General features: G+C 37.6%; 1 protein-coding gene across 21 annotated transcripts in view; it reads left to right on the top strand.

Moving 5' to 3' along the window:
- The window catches only part of LOC135220524 (voltage-dependent L-type calcium channel subunit beta-1-like), a 590,813-nt gene that overhangs the window by 496,865 nt on the left and 76,448 nt on the right, over positions 1-17,500 (top strand). For 14 of the 21 annotated variants that reach the window (XR_010315720.1, XR_010315721.1, XR_010315722.1 and 11 more), the window contains 3 exons: positions 1,632-1,712; positions 10,736-10,855; positions 16,830-17,061. Coding sequence is in view for 17 of the 21 variants with exons in the window: in XM_064257702.1 (XP_064113772.1) it covers positions 1,632-1,712; positions 10,736-10,855; positions 16,830-17,061 (433 nt within the window). In the remaining 4 variants the exon portion in view is untranslated. The remainder of the gene's footprint in view (positions 1-1,631; positions 1,713-10,735; positions 10,856-16,829; positions 17,062-17,500) is intronic. The other 7 variants (XR_010315723.1, XM_064257693.1, XM_064257690.1 and 4 more) reach the window with 3 other exon arrangements.

The raw sequence follows: 17,500 nt of genomic DNA, 5'->3' as shown, positions 1-17,500 counted from the left end.
ATTTGACCTCTGTCTATTCGGCGTTCGCAAGAGGAGTGTCTAAATAATTCCGTTCATCAAAGTCTATTCCTCCTCGTTATTTCCTTTTACTGATCCTCGTCAAAAATATTGTCTGCTTGGAGACTCTGGAAGGAGTAATTAGAATCTTTCATTTCCATGACACGATTCTCCATGTTAAGTTGTTCTTCAGTTACTCTGAAAAATAGTTAACCTAGACCACAAAGCTATTGCATTTAAAATATCTGTCTTCATAATCAGTGTTGGTGTGACCAAGGTGAATGGAATCAAATGATCGCTTCTACAAGATATTCGTTATTGATGACATTTATAATGCCATTCACGATACAAAATTTTGTCTTTAATATCTTTGCAAGTGGAGCATTGCATTGGAATACTTGTGTGTGATCTCAGTTAGATAGATGGATGTCCACTTCATGACCTGAGAGATTTGCCAAGCAGTCACATTCAATCAATTTCTGCTTTGCACTACGGTCTTCCCACCGTGGGTCCAACACGAGACCCCCAATAAATCCGTATCTTTAGGTTAACTAAGGATCGTTATACAAGTCATTTCTGGTGAAACCTTAATGTCAATTCGTTGCTCTATTTTCTAGTGTAGATAAACTCGAGAAATTGCACTCTTGTTGAACAATTTTACTGTGCGTTCATTACAATGCATTGCCATTGCAGTGTGTTTTCTCACATATACATATAGAATATTGTCTCTAGGAGTGATTACATGTATAGGTATAGGATTGCATAATATTAGGTATGAATAGTTGCATCTTGATGTAAGCATTGCAGTGTATATATATACAATATATATATATTTATATATATATAATATATATATATATACATATACATATATATATATACATATACATATATATATATATATATGTATATGTATATATATATATGTATATGTATATATACATGCGTGTATGTATGTATGTGTATATACATGTGTGTGTAAAGTTTGCTACACTTGTTCGTAAATAGGTTACCCCTGTAGAGTACGCTATATACAAGGTATGGTTAACTTTTCTTATGGTTACATATATTTCACTTTCAATTATAGTTGCAACAACAGTCGCTGATGATCTGTGCCTCATTTAGGTAATGTTGGACGGATCCTTTGCAAGTAACTTTGTTCATGGTAATTTCAGAGTGCATATGAGAATACCTCTCCCTTGCATCGGCCCCAGCCATCTCATTTAACGTCCATTTAAATATGCTTTTCATATGCAAAGCGTTGGCTCTAGTCATGCATCTCTCTCTTCACTACAGTCCGGTTACACTACATTTCTGTAATTGATGATGAGAGGGGAAAGATCTCGGTTTCACTGACTGGCATCACTGAGTTACAGAGGATGATTTGGTACTGGGAGGGTGAGCAGCTATTTTAGTTAGAGCCACTTCACGAGTGAGGCCTCAAATGTAATTGAAGTGCCCTGTTGTTGTCATTGGGTTGCGCTCGGCCTCGCGCCGCTGAGAAGGCACGTGTGAGACGAGAGAAAGATGCCTGTCTTTACTTTAGATGATGATGTTGTTGTTGTTATTGGTGGTGGTGGTGGTGGTGGTGGTGGTGATGATGATGTTGATGATGATGATGATGATGACGGTAGGGTTCACCTCGGGAAGGAGGAGGAGGAGGAGTCCGAAGAAGGACAGAAGGACAAGCCTTCGTCGCCCTCCAAGCTGCCAGGGTGAGTCTCTGGTGATTCTTTAAATCGTGTTTGTGGGCGTGGCCTTGATGGACGACGCTGAAAGGAAGACGTAGGACGTGTGTGTGCGGCCATTAGCTGTCGCCAGAGAGAAAGAGTCTGCACAGTTAAGACGTTCATAGTTTCTTTAACCAGCGGGACAATTTCCTCCAGGACCAGTCCGTTTTGCCACTGGAAAGGACGTTGATAGCATCAGAGAGCAACAGACATGGATGAGACCAGTGTGAGATGACGAACAAACAGAATGTGAAGGAGTTTGACAGGACACCTTTTATCTTAAATAAGAACAGCCGTTTTAAGTGCCAAGTTAAGATTCATAATAGATATTGTCATATATCTCTTCAAAAGGTCTTATGAAAGTAAATAGTATCACCTCCAACTTAGACACAGAGAGCAAAAGCTAAAGTATAGGGATATGAGAATATTTTGAATCAGATTCATTAGTATGACTGACCTGTTTCATTACCAGTTGATAGAGCAGGATGTCTTTTTTTTTTTTTTTTTTTTTTCTTAAGACCGAGACGTTAGAAGCTTTAGACTGTAGTTTTGTAAACGCATGGAACCCCCGAGAATGAGTGTGCAAGAATTCTGACAGAGAACAGACAGCCTTGTTTCTGTATTTGTGATCCGCTCTGTAGCGGCGTCTGTGGCGCTTCTGGCGACTTATGCTTTGACTGGAAAATTTCTGGCGTTTGCGCTGACTGACCTTTGGTAGATTCTAGACATTCCAGTGTTGTAGATATCACGTTGTTTTAACCAACTAATTTTTCTGGCTGATTTAGTGATGCCTGTATGTGGCTTCTCAAGTCGTGAGAGGTTGTTGAAAAATTCTCTCTCTCTCTCTCTCTCTCTCTCTCTCTCTCTCTCTCTCTCTCTCTCTCTCTCTCTCTCTTCGACGAAGAAGACTGCGTACGTAAGTTAACAACAGTTCATTCCAAATTCTACTGCACACGAAATGCCATCTCTCTCTCTCTCTCTCTCTCTCTCTCTCTCTCTCTCTCTCTCTCTCTGTGAGTAAGAATTTTAAACAACCTCTTTACGCGGTACCGAAAAATAACGCTGGCCAAAGCTGTGACTCCTTAATGAATGCGGTACTAAATAGGTATATTTTTGTATATGGTCTCTTACTCATGACATGGCATCGGTAGAAATACATTTTGATGTAGATTACTTTTTCAAGTAACAGACTAATAAAAATAGATGCTTTTTGTCTGTTTTTTTTTTTTTTGTTGGCTATTAACCTCGTCTGAGACAGATACTCTTTCGCTTTCACTGATGAAATATCTCGTGAGATCGGATGCCTCTGTTTTTGTAGCGTTGATTTCAGTCTCACCAGTAACTGATTACATTCCTCTGTATATGTGACAAGATTTCTTTGCTTATCCATCTGTTTGTCTTTCTCCACGTAATATATATATATATATATATATATATATATATATATATATATATATATATATATATATATATATATATATATACATACATCATCTAAGTAAATAGTATAATCACCTCTTCTTTATTTATATTTTAGATATTTTCAAGTTATATATCATTTAACATTCTTTGTCCTCGTTCCCTTATTCACTTCACTTCATCAAGTTCATCTGTTCACCTTTCGAACTGGTCGTTCATCATCTACAGTCCCCTTGATCGTTTCTTCGTTTCAGTATCAGTATGATTCTTCTTACCTCTAAATTTGGGATTTATCATCTTTAGTGGAAAGGAACATGAAGTTTCTGATTCATTAGTATTGGGAAGGAACACAAAGTTCCTGATTAATGAGTACTGAAAATAAACACGAAGTTTCTGATTTATGAACATTGGATAAGAACACATAGTTTCTGATTCATGAGTATTTGGAAAGAAACAAGTAGTTCCTGAGTTCATGAGTAATGGAAAGATACACGAAGTTTCTGATTCATGGGAATTGGAGAGGAAAAAGTGGTTCCTGATTTCTAAGTATTAGAAAGGAACACGAAGTTTCAGATTCATGAGTAAAGGAAAGAAACAAAAAGTTTCTGATTAAGGAGGATTGGAAAGGAACACAGTTTCTGATTCATGAGTATTTGGAAAGAAACAAGAAGTTTCTGATTCATGAGTACTGCAACGGAACAAAATGTTCCTGATTCAAGAGTGTTGGAAATGAACACAACATTCCTGATTCATGAGTATTCCTTATTCACGAGTATTAGAACTCGAAGTTTTGTGATTATTGGAAAGGACCACAAAGTTCCTGATTCATGAGTATTGGAAATGAAAGCAATATTCCAGATTCATGATTATTGGAAAGGAACTCGAAGTTTCATGAGTACTGTAAAGGAACAAAATGTTCCTGTTTCACGAGTATTGGAAATCGGAGTTTCGTGATTATTGGAAAGGGACACAAAGTCCCTGATTCGTGAGTATTGGAAAGAATCAGAAGTCCCTGATTCGTGAGTATTGGAAAGAATCAGAAGTTCCTGATTCATGAGTATTGGAAAGAATCAGAAGTTCCTGATTCATGAGTATTGGAAAGGAGTTCTTCTGGAGCTTAAGATGTCTTCACATGATCCTGGAGTCTGTAAGACTTCAAGAAGACGTTATAATCCAATGGGCGGCTCTCCAGGAGTCCTTCAGGAGGTGAAGGAATTCTGGGCGGAATGATTCCAAAGACAGTTTCTGGATTCCTCCAGAGTTTCTGCACAGATTCACACATTTCACAGATGACAAAGACTACAGACTGACCTCCAGCCATGTCAGCCTTCTGTCATCCAGTGAGGAAGGAAAGATGGGAAAATTAAAAAAGCGAGGAAAATTTCATCTTTAATATAGACCCCAGTAGGATATGCTAAATGTTATATGCTGTAGATTCTTAAAGATATAATTATGCAAGAGAGCAAAGAAAGAATGTTTATTCTTTCTCCCCCCCTTCTTCTCATTTAAACTACTCATCTGCTAATCTAAATTTTCAAAATTTAGTGATAGGTGGTCTAGTATACATACATACATACATACATACATACATAATATATAATACATAATTACAATAGATATCTATATATATATATATATATATATATGCAACTGTAATAACCATAATGCCCTCTTAACTTACTGAATTCTTTGCTCTTTTTTTTTTGTAGGACCGGACATCACAATTCCTTCACAAAATTTCTTTGGGCTTTTATCTCCTACTTTGTAGTGACAAAGCGTATCCAAAAAAAAAAAAAAAAAAAAAGCAAAGAATTCAAGAAGTTAAGAGGGCATTGTGGCCATTACAGTTGCATATGTATCTGGTTAAAAAAGTGACCAGTAATATATATATATATATATATATATATATAATATATATATATATATATATATATATATAATATATATAATATATATATATACATATATATATATATATATATATATATATGTATATTATATATATATATATATATATATAATATATATATATATGTGTTTGTGTGTATTAAAATAAGTTTCGAATTCAAGGTAGCTTTTACTTTATTGCAATCTTCGTTCCACAATTTCCCTCCATCTTTTCATTTCTAGCGAGTTTTGTGTTAAATGTGCGTATGCAAATGAGGAATCCATGACTGCCCATCTAAATTATTTTAATTTCTGTATCCAGAGTTGTGTCGGTAGGTAGAACCCGAAGCAACAGCTTCGTGAATCATTAATAGGACTTAACAAGGATTCCAATCAGAGAGAATTTAAGGCTGAATTGCTCATGTGGGGGACAAAGTAATCCTCTGATATCCGATGACACGACTAAGGAAGCACAGCTGAATACTTGGAGAACTAGAAGTTCAGCTGATGTGTATTCTCTTGCCCGCAGTTGGTGCATTATCTTGTCCTAATTATAATCTGTTACTGTCATATTCCTCTCTCTCTCTCTCTCTCTCTCTCTCTCTCTCTCTCTCTCTCTCTCTCTCTGGACATTTTGTTTCACTTAGAATAATTGCCCTCGATTATTGTGTTACATCATGTTGGCACACATATTTGCAGCACAGTATGAGTTCACTGCAATGGCTGGCAGATTCACTGGTCACAAACCAATGCGAGAATTTTGCTGTGGACGAACTAACATTCCGATAATAAGTAGAATCATTTTAATATTAACAGAGGGCAGTTGATATAAACATAAAATTTTCCGGAGTAAATGCGGAAGCCATGTTTCCAAGACTAAATCCAAATGTCAGGTTATTATTGACATAATGTATTTAGCCCTAATGGCGCTGTTCTTTGGGCTCACGTATTCAGAATGCCTCGTGCTCTTAACCCTACTCGAGGATTCTTTGAGTTGTGAAGAATAAAAAAAATAAAAAAGGTATTTCAGTGCAATGGTTCTGACGTCACACAGCCTTGTGTTGGAATGAAGTATTTCCTTATTACCATTATCTTCTGACGATACCTCTTAATGGGGGTTCTATTTCCCCCTCAGTGCTATGGAGGCGATTATTGTCCAAGAACTGAATCTCTGCCTCCGTATTAGAAAATCCATTTGCGTGATTCGTAGTTTGTCTTTCTCTGTGTACCATTTGTATTCTTTCAAGATTCAGGTCCATAGTGTGCCCATGCTTTTTCTTCCCCATTTGTCAAATAACTGTTCTAGGTAATAAAAGAATCCCTCCCTGAGACATTTCAGTGATTCTTGTCGTTTAATATCTTGAGCTATTAGTCATCGTCAGGAACGTGACGGAGTAATGTCCGAATAGAGAATGAGGATTCTAAATGTGAAGGTACAGGTTATTGTACATCCTGAGATTTCCTGTGGGCATCCGATCACTTTCTTGTCTTCTTCTTACATACGGACGTTGACAACTGATACGGATTTAATTAGTTAACATTCAGTAAAGCTATACGTTGGGAGGAAACGAGGGTCTTTCTCGTTCAACTGCTACTCGTCATTGTGGTCGAGGGTCATGTGCTGCGAGGACGACAACTGTATCTTGGCACAGTTCATCTATTGGGATTCATAATTGATTAAAGACTTCACTCGTTCTTTGCTTTCACGGTTGGCAAAGGAAATGACAATTGATTAAAGTGATGATGGGCTGAGGGAATTTGTCTACTCAGTATCATCACGAAAACTGACGTCTGCGCTTGTCGTTCGACATTATTCTCTGTGACGGAGCCGCTTCGTTTCTTGAAAGTAGCACTTTTCTCAAAGATGGCGGTGACTGAACGATTCTCTTGAGTATCAAAGCTCTAACTTATTGTGTCCTCTTTTAAATATGAGTCAAATTCTTCAGTTGTTTGGTACAAGCCTAGGTTTTCTGATCATTATAGAAACTGAAATCTGCCACTGAACGATTCTGAGGGATGACAGGCAAGGTGACTTGTCATTTACCAATAAGCATCTTTGAGGACAACTCTTTTCTCTCTCTCTCTCTCTCTCTCTCTCTCTCTCTCTCTCTCTCTCTCTCTCTCTCTCTCTCTCTCTCCTATTCTCGAGGGCCACTTTGCCAGCTGCATGAAACAGTATCATCATTCTCTTAAAAGGTGAGCACTGAATAACTTTAATACAACTAGCTTCAGGATGACTAGATTTTTCCAGAAACACTGCCTGGTAAAAAAAATACGATTAGAACAGAGAAGTATATTTCTTTTCCTAGTTTTCTCAACCATACTGCCCTTGATATTCATAAGGGTTGCAAATTGGTTGGTTTGGATAATAATGATGTTAGTAATACCAAAGCTTTTTAGTCGGTTTGTGAGTTACTGGCGTTTCCATAATAAGGATATGCAAAGGTAGCTACTTGAGAACTATAATTTTGTTAGGGTGCTCCCTGAACAGTAAACCTGCTTTTATTTGTCTCTTCACACGTTTTTCTAATAAGGGTTCAGCATGACTTCTGTTCTCAAAATCCTAGACCACTAGGAGCATTCACAGCACTTGGGACATGGAAGGGCTTCGTCAATAGACGAGAGAAAATTAAATCAGATCTCCCCAGTAGTGCTCAAGGGTCCAACAACCTTCCGGTCTCAGTAGGTGGAGCCGATAACAATGAAACTTTCCTTGGGTTAAGCAACATTTGAATTGCAAACTTCTGAGGAAGTTTTAGAAACGCACTTCTTGCTGAAAAGGGCCGATCGAACGTCATCGCTGGTAGGCAACTCGTGGCATAGACTCGTTACGACCATAACAACGGAACCGTCGTGATTGAAAGTATAACCATGGCACGTTTCTTCAATCTTTGTTAGGCTTATATTCATAAGTAACTCATACGCCTATTGACCTGCTTTGAATCTTTTCGGTCTTGACGTTTACTGAGGAGCTCAGGATGGACGCGACTCTGATTATGAAAAAAATAAACTCAGCGCCTTCATACCTAGAACTTGCATTTTTCCATAAGGGGGTTGGGGTCAGATATTGACAATGAGGCCTGGGCAATATGTGAACAGTAATAATTGATGCAGAAGCCCGAGATCCAAACATATGAAGAGTAATAAAAGAAAAGAGGGGAATCAGTTTGGTAAGAACTTGGATGAACTGGACTTTATGACAGGACAACTAGATGGCGACCATACTACCTTTATTGGCCTTGGCTTTAAGAAAGCAAGGAAAGGGAAAAGACTATTGTAAGGTGAGGCTCAGAAATGAAGGAAGTGCCACAACTCGTAAAAAAACATTTTCTACAAGAGGCAGGAAAAACAGAAGCGGGAGCCGAGAGCGAGAAACAATTGGTGAGCCACACAATCGGAGCGATGCCGATTTCCACTCTGTAACTTCCTATTGGAAGGTGTGGCTGGATTCAATTCCAAGGTCACCTGAAAGCAGCAGCAAGAACTCGCCGCTCCAGCTGAGACTTGCAGCAAATATCAAGCCTCAAGATAAGTTAGGATGAATTGAATGTTGGTCAGTCCTCGGATGACTTCACACAGAAGTTCGGGAGAAGTTTGATTGACATGTTAAAGAACCTGAGATGCTATTAGAGCGAGTTAGAGTAAATTCTATGAATGAATAGATGCAGGAACTCATTAAAATGAGCATCTTTAATGGGGTCTTTGCTCCAGAAAAATCTCATGGAAGTATTTGAACGTGAAAGGCTCATTTCTTAGATCTTCGACAGCATTTCTCTAAGAATGCTTTTCAATATTGATGCTGACATAGCAAAAGGTGCCATTGGCCTTGCTCACAAAATCTGTTATCATGCCAGGGTAAGATTTTCTCTGGTTTCATACCATTTTTGACATGAGAAATGATTTTACATTAGATCATGAAGCCACTCAAGATATATGTCATTATTTTTTTTATTAGTCTACTTTGCTGACTTCTTTGATTAGTCACTTATTTATTGGTTTTCATAGATAGACTTCAATAAATATACATATATCTAAAATAGTTTCTAGCTTTATATGTAATTATACACTTTTATACTTATCCATTGCTCTTGATTACTCCACTTCAAATCTACATCGCAACATACGTGAGTTTCCTTAACTTTTGACCTTCTGATATAAAGTTTTTGTTTATTTTCGATTGAAAAAAAAATCAGAATAGGTCAGTCTAAGCACCCAACTTCTCTATTAGATAATAATAATAAATTATTATTATAATAAATATACTATACACATAAAAAATTACCACTGATCTAAAATGATAACGGGCTGACTAGAATGATGAAATCGGGCCTTTCTCGTGAAAAAATCTATTGCAGGGCAGTTGCGTGGGAGTTTTCTATTAATTCGAGTGCATTGTAATATCACCTGTATTTTCAGGTACCATTTGCGTCTCATTTCTAACTCCCAAGCAGAGGTAATATCTAACATTTGACCTGCAAACATATACCGAAGTTTTCATTTGGCGGAATTATGTTTAATACTAAACAGATTGTGTGAACCAGCTCTGATTTTCAGTGCAGATTAAAAGGAGCTCTCAGCTCTATTAATTTCACCATCATGTTTCCTTTCACTCTATATTCTTTTTATTTTTTTTTTCGCGAACTTTTCCATCGTCTTTCATATCACCTCCATTCGTATACAATTGCAGAGAATGGCTGAACTTTAAAGCTTAGCTGTTTAGCTGTCTCTATCATTAGTTAGCATATGTATTTCATGCGTAATCTTAACATCACATATTGTCGAGAAATTCCCTTGCAGCCTTATTAATTAATATATATTTATTTCAAATTCGTGTCTTTTTGTTGCATTTTCACTGATTAGTAACCTCATAGTATGTCCATATCATTCTGCCACGTCCATTTTCTAACGTGTTGTGATTATCGTTTTCTTTGGTTCCTTTTTTCGGTTTCCCGCCCCTCCAACGTTTTCCCAGCAACTTTCTTCTTATTCGAGAAGTATTCCAGATAGTATTTTGTCTTTACCTTTTTTAAGCATTTAAGGTACAAGTTGGAAGATTTTATTTGTATCCCACCCAAGTCAGGGATACTGTTGAAAGTCTGCCTCTTCCTATAGAAGGCAGTTGTACATACCATCCTGAACAGGCTTTAGTAAGTATTTTTGAAACTAGGGCTAACATACTGACCTATTCCGCTGTTGTGCCTTTTACCCAGTTTTTTTTCTTAATGCAGATCTATTTCATTTGGTTTCTATTTCTGTATGGCACTAAGGATCTGGCCTCTTGAATCTAACCATTCCTTGAGTCAAATCAGAGTTTGGCTGTATGTGAACTAATGGAGGCAAACGCTGCCTATTAGACTTGAGGATGATGTTCTAGGCATAAATGTATTGTAAGATGTCGTGACCTCTGAATCTCTATTAAATCAAATTATATTATTTTGACGTCACTGCTTTAGAAAAAGCGATAATCTTATAACGTTATTGTCAAACATTCATTGCTTAAATTCTAGAAAAGAAATGTTTTCATTTTCGTGTTATAGTATTCCTGAGCAAATTATGTCTAAGGACCATTGATGTTGCATTTGCTTTTTTGCTGTTATTTTCTTACTCGAACATTTCCCCACTTAATAGTTTAGGGTCCTGCAGCACATTATGAGACTGGTGGCTTTGTATCTTTATCTGATATTGACATACAATTCTTCCAGACGAAACCTGTGGCGTTCTCTGTGCGGACAAACGTAGCCTACGATGGGTCTTTGGACGACGACTCTCCAGTGCACGGCTGTGCCATCTCTTTCGACGTCAAAGACTTCCTCCACATCAAGGTAAGCAGAAGGAGAAAGCATGCTGGGGTATTAGCCGATCGAGAAGGGTGTCGACACCACCTGGGAAACTAAAAGAGAAGGTTAGCGGAAGAAATATATATATATATATATATATATATATATATATATATATATATATATATATATATATATATATATAAATAAATCTCTTGTTTATTTTGTTACAGCTCAAGAGATGTGCTCTTCCGTTCCACAAAAGATTAACATCTAAACCAGTAGTTCCCAACGTTGGGTGTACGGCCAATTTGATTTGTAAGGGGCAATTCGGGAATGTTAGGTCAATGGCCTTTTAGGCTTCCTCCTAGTGATATATAAGAATTATATATCAGCACAGGGAGCATCAGTATTTTAAAGGTGATTGGGTGTGGGCATGGCCGAAAAAAGGTTGGTAACCACTGATGTAAACGAACTTCTCACCCTTGTGCTTATGTTTTAGCCATAAACACTTTTATGATGCCAAATCTCTAAAAACGATCCGGTATGCCTTAAGAAATGACAAGTAGGAGAAGCTTACTAAATTATTTAAATTAGGAATATAATCTTCGGCATTGACAAATTTATTTTTAGTAGTCAGATGTTGTCTGCATTGCAAGAATGTAATTCTTATCTTCGAACCTTAAATAACCTTTGCGAGGCTCTCGTGAGATACCCATCAGAAGAGGAGTCAGTGACATGGGCTCTGCACCTGTCGTTGTCGCCATATTTCTCACAGGACTTGTACCGTTATCAGCCAACTGTCATTTTGATTTGAAGTTTACCATATGTGTGTGTGTGTGTGTGTATGACTTCACTCAATTTATTCACATGATAGTCATGACAAGAGCCTAACTAGTGAATGATTGAAAGGGTTTTCAGAAGAAGATTTTAATGTATTTCGGCAACGGCCTACTTTGAGCTGTGCACACCCATGTGTGTATATATGGATATCAGTGCGACTAGTAAAAAAAAAAAAGAGGGAAGAGCTAAATGCGGGCAAAGTCATTTTTGAAGGGGAGACTTGGTAGGGTAACCTTCTAGGTTTTAACAGTATTAAAGTAGAAGCGTAATTCAAAGTTTGTTTCGTTTATTGTGAAATTAAATTTATTTATAGTAGTGTTCTATTGCTCAAGCTCTATCTTGATTGTCATTCACATTTTACACAAAGCTAAAAGTTTATTCTTGTATTTTTTATACAATCATCTTTGATAACACTCCCGTAGTTTATGGGAATAAGAGAATGAAAGCAAAGTGGACATACTTTGTCACTGTGCTGTATTTTTCACTGCAGTTATCACCGTCCCTCTAACGCTGCGTGATGGAGGCTGAGGCCTTCTGTGAAATTCCAACTCTCGTATCTATCCTGTGCTGTATCTCCCACAAATCTCTCTCCACCTCCAGTATCCCTTCTCAAACTTCTCTTCCAAGGAGATCTGGGTCTGCCAGCTCTTCCGATGCCCACAGGGGCCGCCTAACTGAACCCAGCTAACACTATCACGTACCATTCTCCGCGGGTGGTGCAAGAGACATGCCCAAGCCTATTGTTTTCCCTTTCATCATTATCTCCCTTACTTGTGGAACTTCTACAATTTCCTTCACAGTATCATATCCATCTCTGCCCTGCTATATGAATCCTAACGCTCTTAAAGCTTTAAATCGACAGACTAGAAGGTGGTTCACTGACATACCATATAGAACCGTAGCCAGGTCATTTATTTTACTGTCTGAGTCAGTAGTAATAGTAAGGTTTGACAATTGTTTCTAGACAGAAATTTTGTGTAGATTTCAAAAATCGGCCTCTTACTTGGCGCAGCCCGACCGTTTTCACAGTATAACCTGTTTTTACAAAATTATCAAGAGACATGCTCATTTCTTTGTGACATGATTGCCATCACTAATAATGCACTGAACTTCCAAATTACCCCCATTATCAAGCTGCTTGTATGATGTTTCTGTTGTTTTCTTATGTGAGTTATGTCCCTAATAAAAAGCCATTACCTCCTTATCATATATATGTCTGATTGCTATGAATAATCATTATTGTGATGATTCTCCTGTTTTTTGCAATTGGTCATCACAATTATGCCAGATAGATGGTCTTGTATGTAACGAATTTCCTGAATATTGAGGACACTCCCCTCTCTTGAGAGATCAGTTAAAAAGTGGGGCTTTCAGCATGACACGAACATTAAAAGCATTCACTTGATGTGATACTGATCTTACATTGAAACCGGCCATAAATGTAGATGCTGCATCAAGACTGACAGGGATAGCGTCGATGACTCAGAATTTTGGTGTTTGTAAGATGTGGAATATCCTTCGATCAACAAGAAATGCGCTTGTCGGAAGGTTATGGCGAAAGCAGGATTAGCTCAAGTTGATGAACCAGCCCAAGAACTGAAATTATCAAGAGAGATGCATCAGATTTGAACAAAATCCTCAGTTTTATGGACAACCATGAATCCATTTGCAGATCCTCTTAAGAATTCTGTCTTGTATTCAATTTGAAGTGGGAAATCACAAGCGAGCTTCTACAAGTGCAGAGTATTGGCGAGAAAATGTAGCTTCACCGTTCAAGACAAATTGCTTGACTTCCAGCTCCAAGTTTGAGGCACCAATCCCCAGGAAAGTAATTGAAAACCTAAATCATGATGCTGTAAAAGGAAAGGTGATGAACAAGGAAAAGGAAAAAAAGTAGAGGTGAAAGGAATGCGAGAACTGTGTGGGCGACTACTTTTTCTTGCTATGATAACTCATACGACTTACCAACTGTCTTCAAGTATCCCTTGGTTCCTGTTCCTTTGTGCCTTGGAAATGTAGATAGTTCAGTGAGTTATACTATAAAGTCTACACCTCTGCATAAATTGGAAGGAAAAGTTGAAAGTACAGGAACTGAATCTGTGGATGTCTCAGTAATCAATGCCATGTATGTAATCAGATGTTTGACTAACCTACCTATTAAATTTTAAAAATGTAGCAACATGTATATTTCCCCGTAGGGGGGTAGTGCCGTCAGTTGACCTCATGTGTTGCACTGTAGGCATTACTTAAGATTCTTTGCTCTTTGCAGCGTGCCTTGAGCCCCTAGCTGCAACCACTTTCGTTTCTTTTACTGTACCCTCTTTCACATTCTCCTTCTTCCTCTTACTTTCCACCCTTTCCTAACACTTGATTCATAGTGCAACGTTTTACTGTCAATTTCCATTTCAGCGCTGAATGACATAGGTCCCAGTGCTTGGCCTTTGGCCTAAATTCTATATTCAACTCAATTCAACATGTATATTTACAAATATTTGCAGGAAATCTGCAACAGAGGTTCATTTTGTCAGTTGACACAAACTCAGGAACGAGTAGTAAGGGACTAGAACAAGACAGGTGTACCAGTCTTCAGTGATTGTAACTCGGTAGCTGGTTTCAACATCACCGGTAGTGAGCAGACTAGGCCAAGGAATTTCTCTTGCAGCCTTGTCATCCTCTTCCATCAAGACGTCCCTTCTTCGCTTCCTAGCTAAGCATTGGTGTGATGATCCGTATTGTGATATACTGGACAATAAGAAACTATTTTATGCTATTGATGACAAGTGCTTCCTGTAATCTTTTATTCTTTTATAACAATTCTTTTTGGAATAAAGAAACATTTAATGCGACGAGTTTCCACTGAAATTAAGAACAATACGTACAATATTGAGTGTGAGTCAAAATTCCATCAGGAATCGCCTGACGCCCATGTGGCAGGAGGCCTTCAGCGGAACCACACTGTCCTCATTCACTGAAAACGTCGTCTTTGGAGTCTTTTCGGAAACACGATGTTCTTCGGTCGAAAAAAATATTGCTGCTAAAAGAGGAGGGAATAAGATGAAATCTGAAATAGTTAAGAATAGCTCTTCATGTGCCAGGAGCGTGATGGCAGAAATAAAAAACTGCAGAGCCTTGCGGTACCAGCAGGTATCAGTGTCCAGACATGTGACACAAAGGGACATGAAACACGTGCTTAGTTTATCTCCAAAAGGACGAGCCTTGACGCAGTTATTTTTTCCCTTCCATGTTAGCACAAGGGCCATGCGACTATCCTACTAACAAGTCTTAATAGTAATTAAGAAACAAACAACCATTTGAGCAGAATGTCGATTTTATAATCACAGTAATACAAAGACAGGTGTCAAATCAAATAATGGGTCATTATATTACAGCTCTGGAATAATTCAAGTATCAGATATTGAACTGATTGACAAAAATATGTGTTTTCCGTTGGTCTTATAATTACAACGGGCGACCGGAGGTTTTAACATCTAAAAAAGAAACCTTAAGGAGAACTGTGTCAATGAAATCCGCTGAAATGGAAATCTTCTCCTTGTTCTTACGTTATGAAGAAAATGATGAAAGAAACAGTTAGCGTTGCTTTAGGGTTTCTTTTTTAGAATGTTAAAACTTCCGGCCTGTTCAATCAGTTCAATATCTGATAATTGAATTATTCCAGAGCTGTAACATAATGACCCATTATTTGATTTGACACCTGTCTTTGTATTACTGTGATTATAAAATCGACATTTTGCTCAAATGGTTGTTTGTTTCTTAATTACTATTATGACTTGTTAGTAGGATAGTCGCATGGCCCTTGTGCTAACATGGAAGGGAAAAAATAACTGCGTCAAGGCTCGTCCTTTTGGAGATAAACTAAGCACGTGTTTCATGTCCCTTTGTGTCACATGTCTGGACACTGATACCTGCTGGTACCGCAAAATTATTTGATGTATTTGTATTCATCAAATGGTAATTTTAGAAGAATTTGTGCCTCTATCACTCCAGTCAAACGACTATAAGATGCTAGATGGGATGCTTAAATTGACAGAGCCAAGCCTCTTGGGTAATAAAGCAGGAAGATTGCTGTAGAGTTAAAACACTGAATGCCAGCTACAGAACCAGGTCTAGTTCTAGTTATTCTGTGATATTATCGGTGAAGAAGCAAACTCATTCATTCAACAAATTTAAAAACACAAATTAGTTCATCTCCTTTTATTTTTTTTTATTTTTTTTTTGCAATAACTGGTACCTTATCTTTATTTAATCCTTTTATTTTATTATTTTATTTTTTTTTTTTGCAATACCTGAGTACCTTTTATTTTTATTTATTTCATTTATTTATTTTTATATATTTTTAGGAATACCTGAGTACCGGTTACATTGCAGCCTCCTTAAAAGCATCAAAAATATCCTAGGTATCAGCTATTCCTACTATTTTCTTTTAAGATATCCATGCATACGTTATATAAAAAATCGTTAAGTCGATAATTAAGTGATCATCTGCGAGTTGCTTTAAGAGTTTGTTGACGACACCACTGACAGTGCCAAGTGATCAGATGAGTTTAGGCTGCATTGAAATCGTTAGAATATACCTCAATCAACAAAGTTCAGTGACAAATTATGCTTTTGGAGTTATTTCAGTTGATCAAACAGCTGCACAGCCATTTGATTATGATGATCTGATCAGAAAATTTTCAGACGGAAAAGCTTGAAGATTTTTTTTTATATATAAACTCTGCAAGTCTGAATATTTCTATAAATTACATTTGGATTACAGATAACGGATCATTTTTCTTCCCTTATTTACATGAGTTGACCGCCCTGATTTGTGTGCTGTATATTGTTTTTATGTTTGAACATTCTTTTGTTAAATGAAGGAAATACTTATATCTATGCTGAGATATTATTGCTTGTCAGAAAATGCCGATTCAGTATTCGGAATAATTTAATTCATTTCTCCTTTAAATTCTCATAAATAGCCTACTGCAATATTGACTATAAAATTATGGCCGTGTATCTGGTTCATGACAGGAGGAGTTTCTTTACCTGCAACTATTATTACATTTTGCTATTGGGTACCAAGGTCGTCTTTCGAGTGGGGAAGGCGGCTTGGAAGGTGTGGCTGGATAGGGTCCGGGCAATATAAACATTAATCGAGTGACCTCCTATTTAACAGGAGAAGTACGACAACAACTGGTGGATTGGTCGGCTGGTGAAAGAGGGCTCTGACGTCGGTTTCATCCCATCTCCGGTCAAACTCGAGAACCTGAGACTTCAGCAGAGTCAGCAGAAGACCTCAAAACTGTACACCTCGAAGACTTCTTCCTCGGGTAATCTTGGTTTGACTATTGATGTCCTTTCCAATAGCAAGAGCTCCAACTCCCGAGGCTCGACCCCTCCCACACCCGGTAAGTAGATACAATACGACCGTCAGCCTAAGGCTTCCGAATCACACCTCATTCGCTCTCTCTCCCACAGGTAGCTAAGATAGCTAACGCTCGTCTCCAGGAGGTGTAGTAAGTTCGTTCTTATATCGCCGCTCTTCAGGTGTCCAGGAAAAGACCTCCTCCGAAAGTGTGATCGCTAGAAAATAACAATATGGTCATTTTCTTTTTCCAGTCTATGCGAACAGCACACTGTACATACATAACTTGAAACTGGCCGTGTACTAACAATCATCTCAAGCGTTTTTATTTTTATTTTATTTGTGTTCGGTTTCTGGTGGCCTTAAAAAATAACTACACTAGACCGACAAGGCTTTTGACATAGTAACTGAAAATGGTAATTTTATACAATATAAATGTTGAGTTTTACTTAAAAGCACAAGTGGCGGCATTTCATGAGATT

Source organism: Macrobrachium nipponense, chromosome 2 (assembly GCF_015104395.2).
Source record: "Macrobrachium nipponense isolate FS-2020 chromosome 2, ASM1510439v2, whole genome shotgun sequence".
Taxonomy (NCBI): domain Eukaryota; kingdom Metazoa; phylum Arthropoda; class Malacostraca; order Decapoda; family Palaemonidae; genus Macrobrachium; species Macrobrachium nipponense.
The sequence above is the reverse complement of the archived record's forward strand: the minus strand, read 5'-3'. Positions and strand labels throughout refer to the sequence as shown.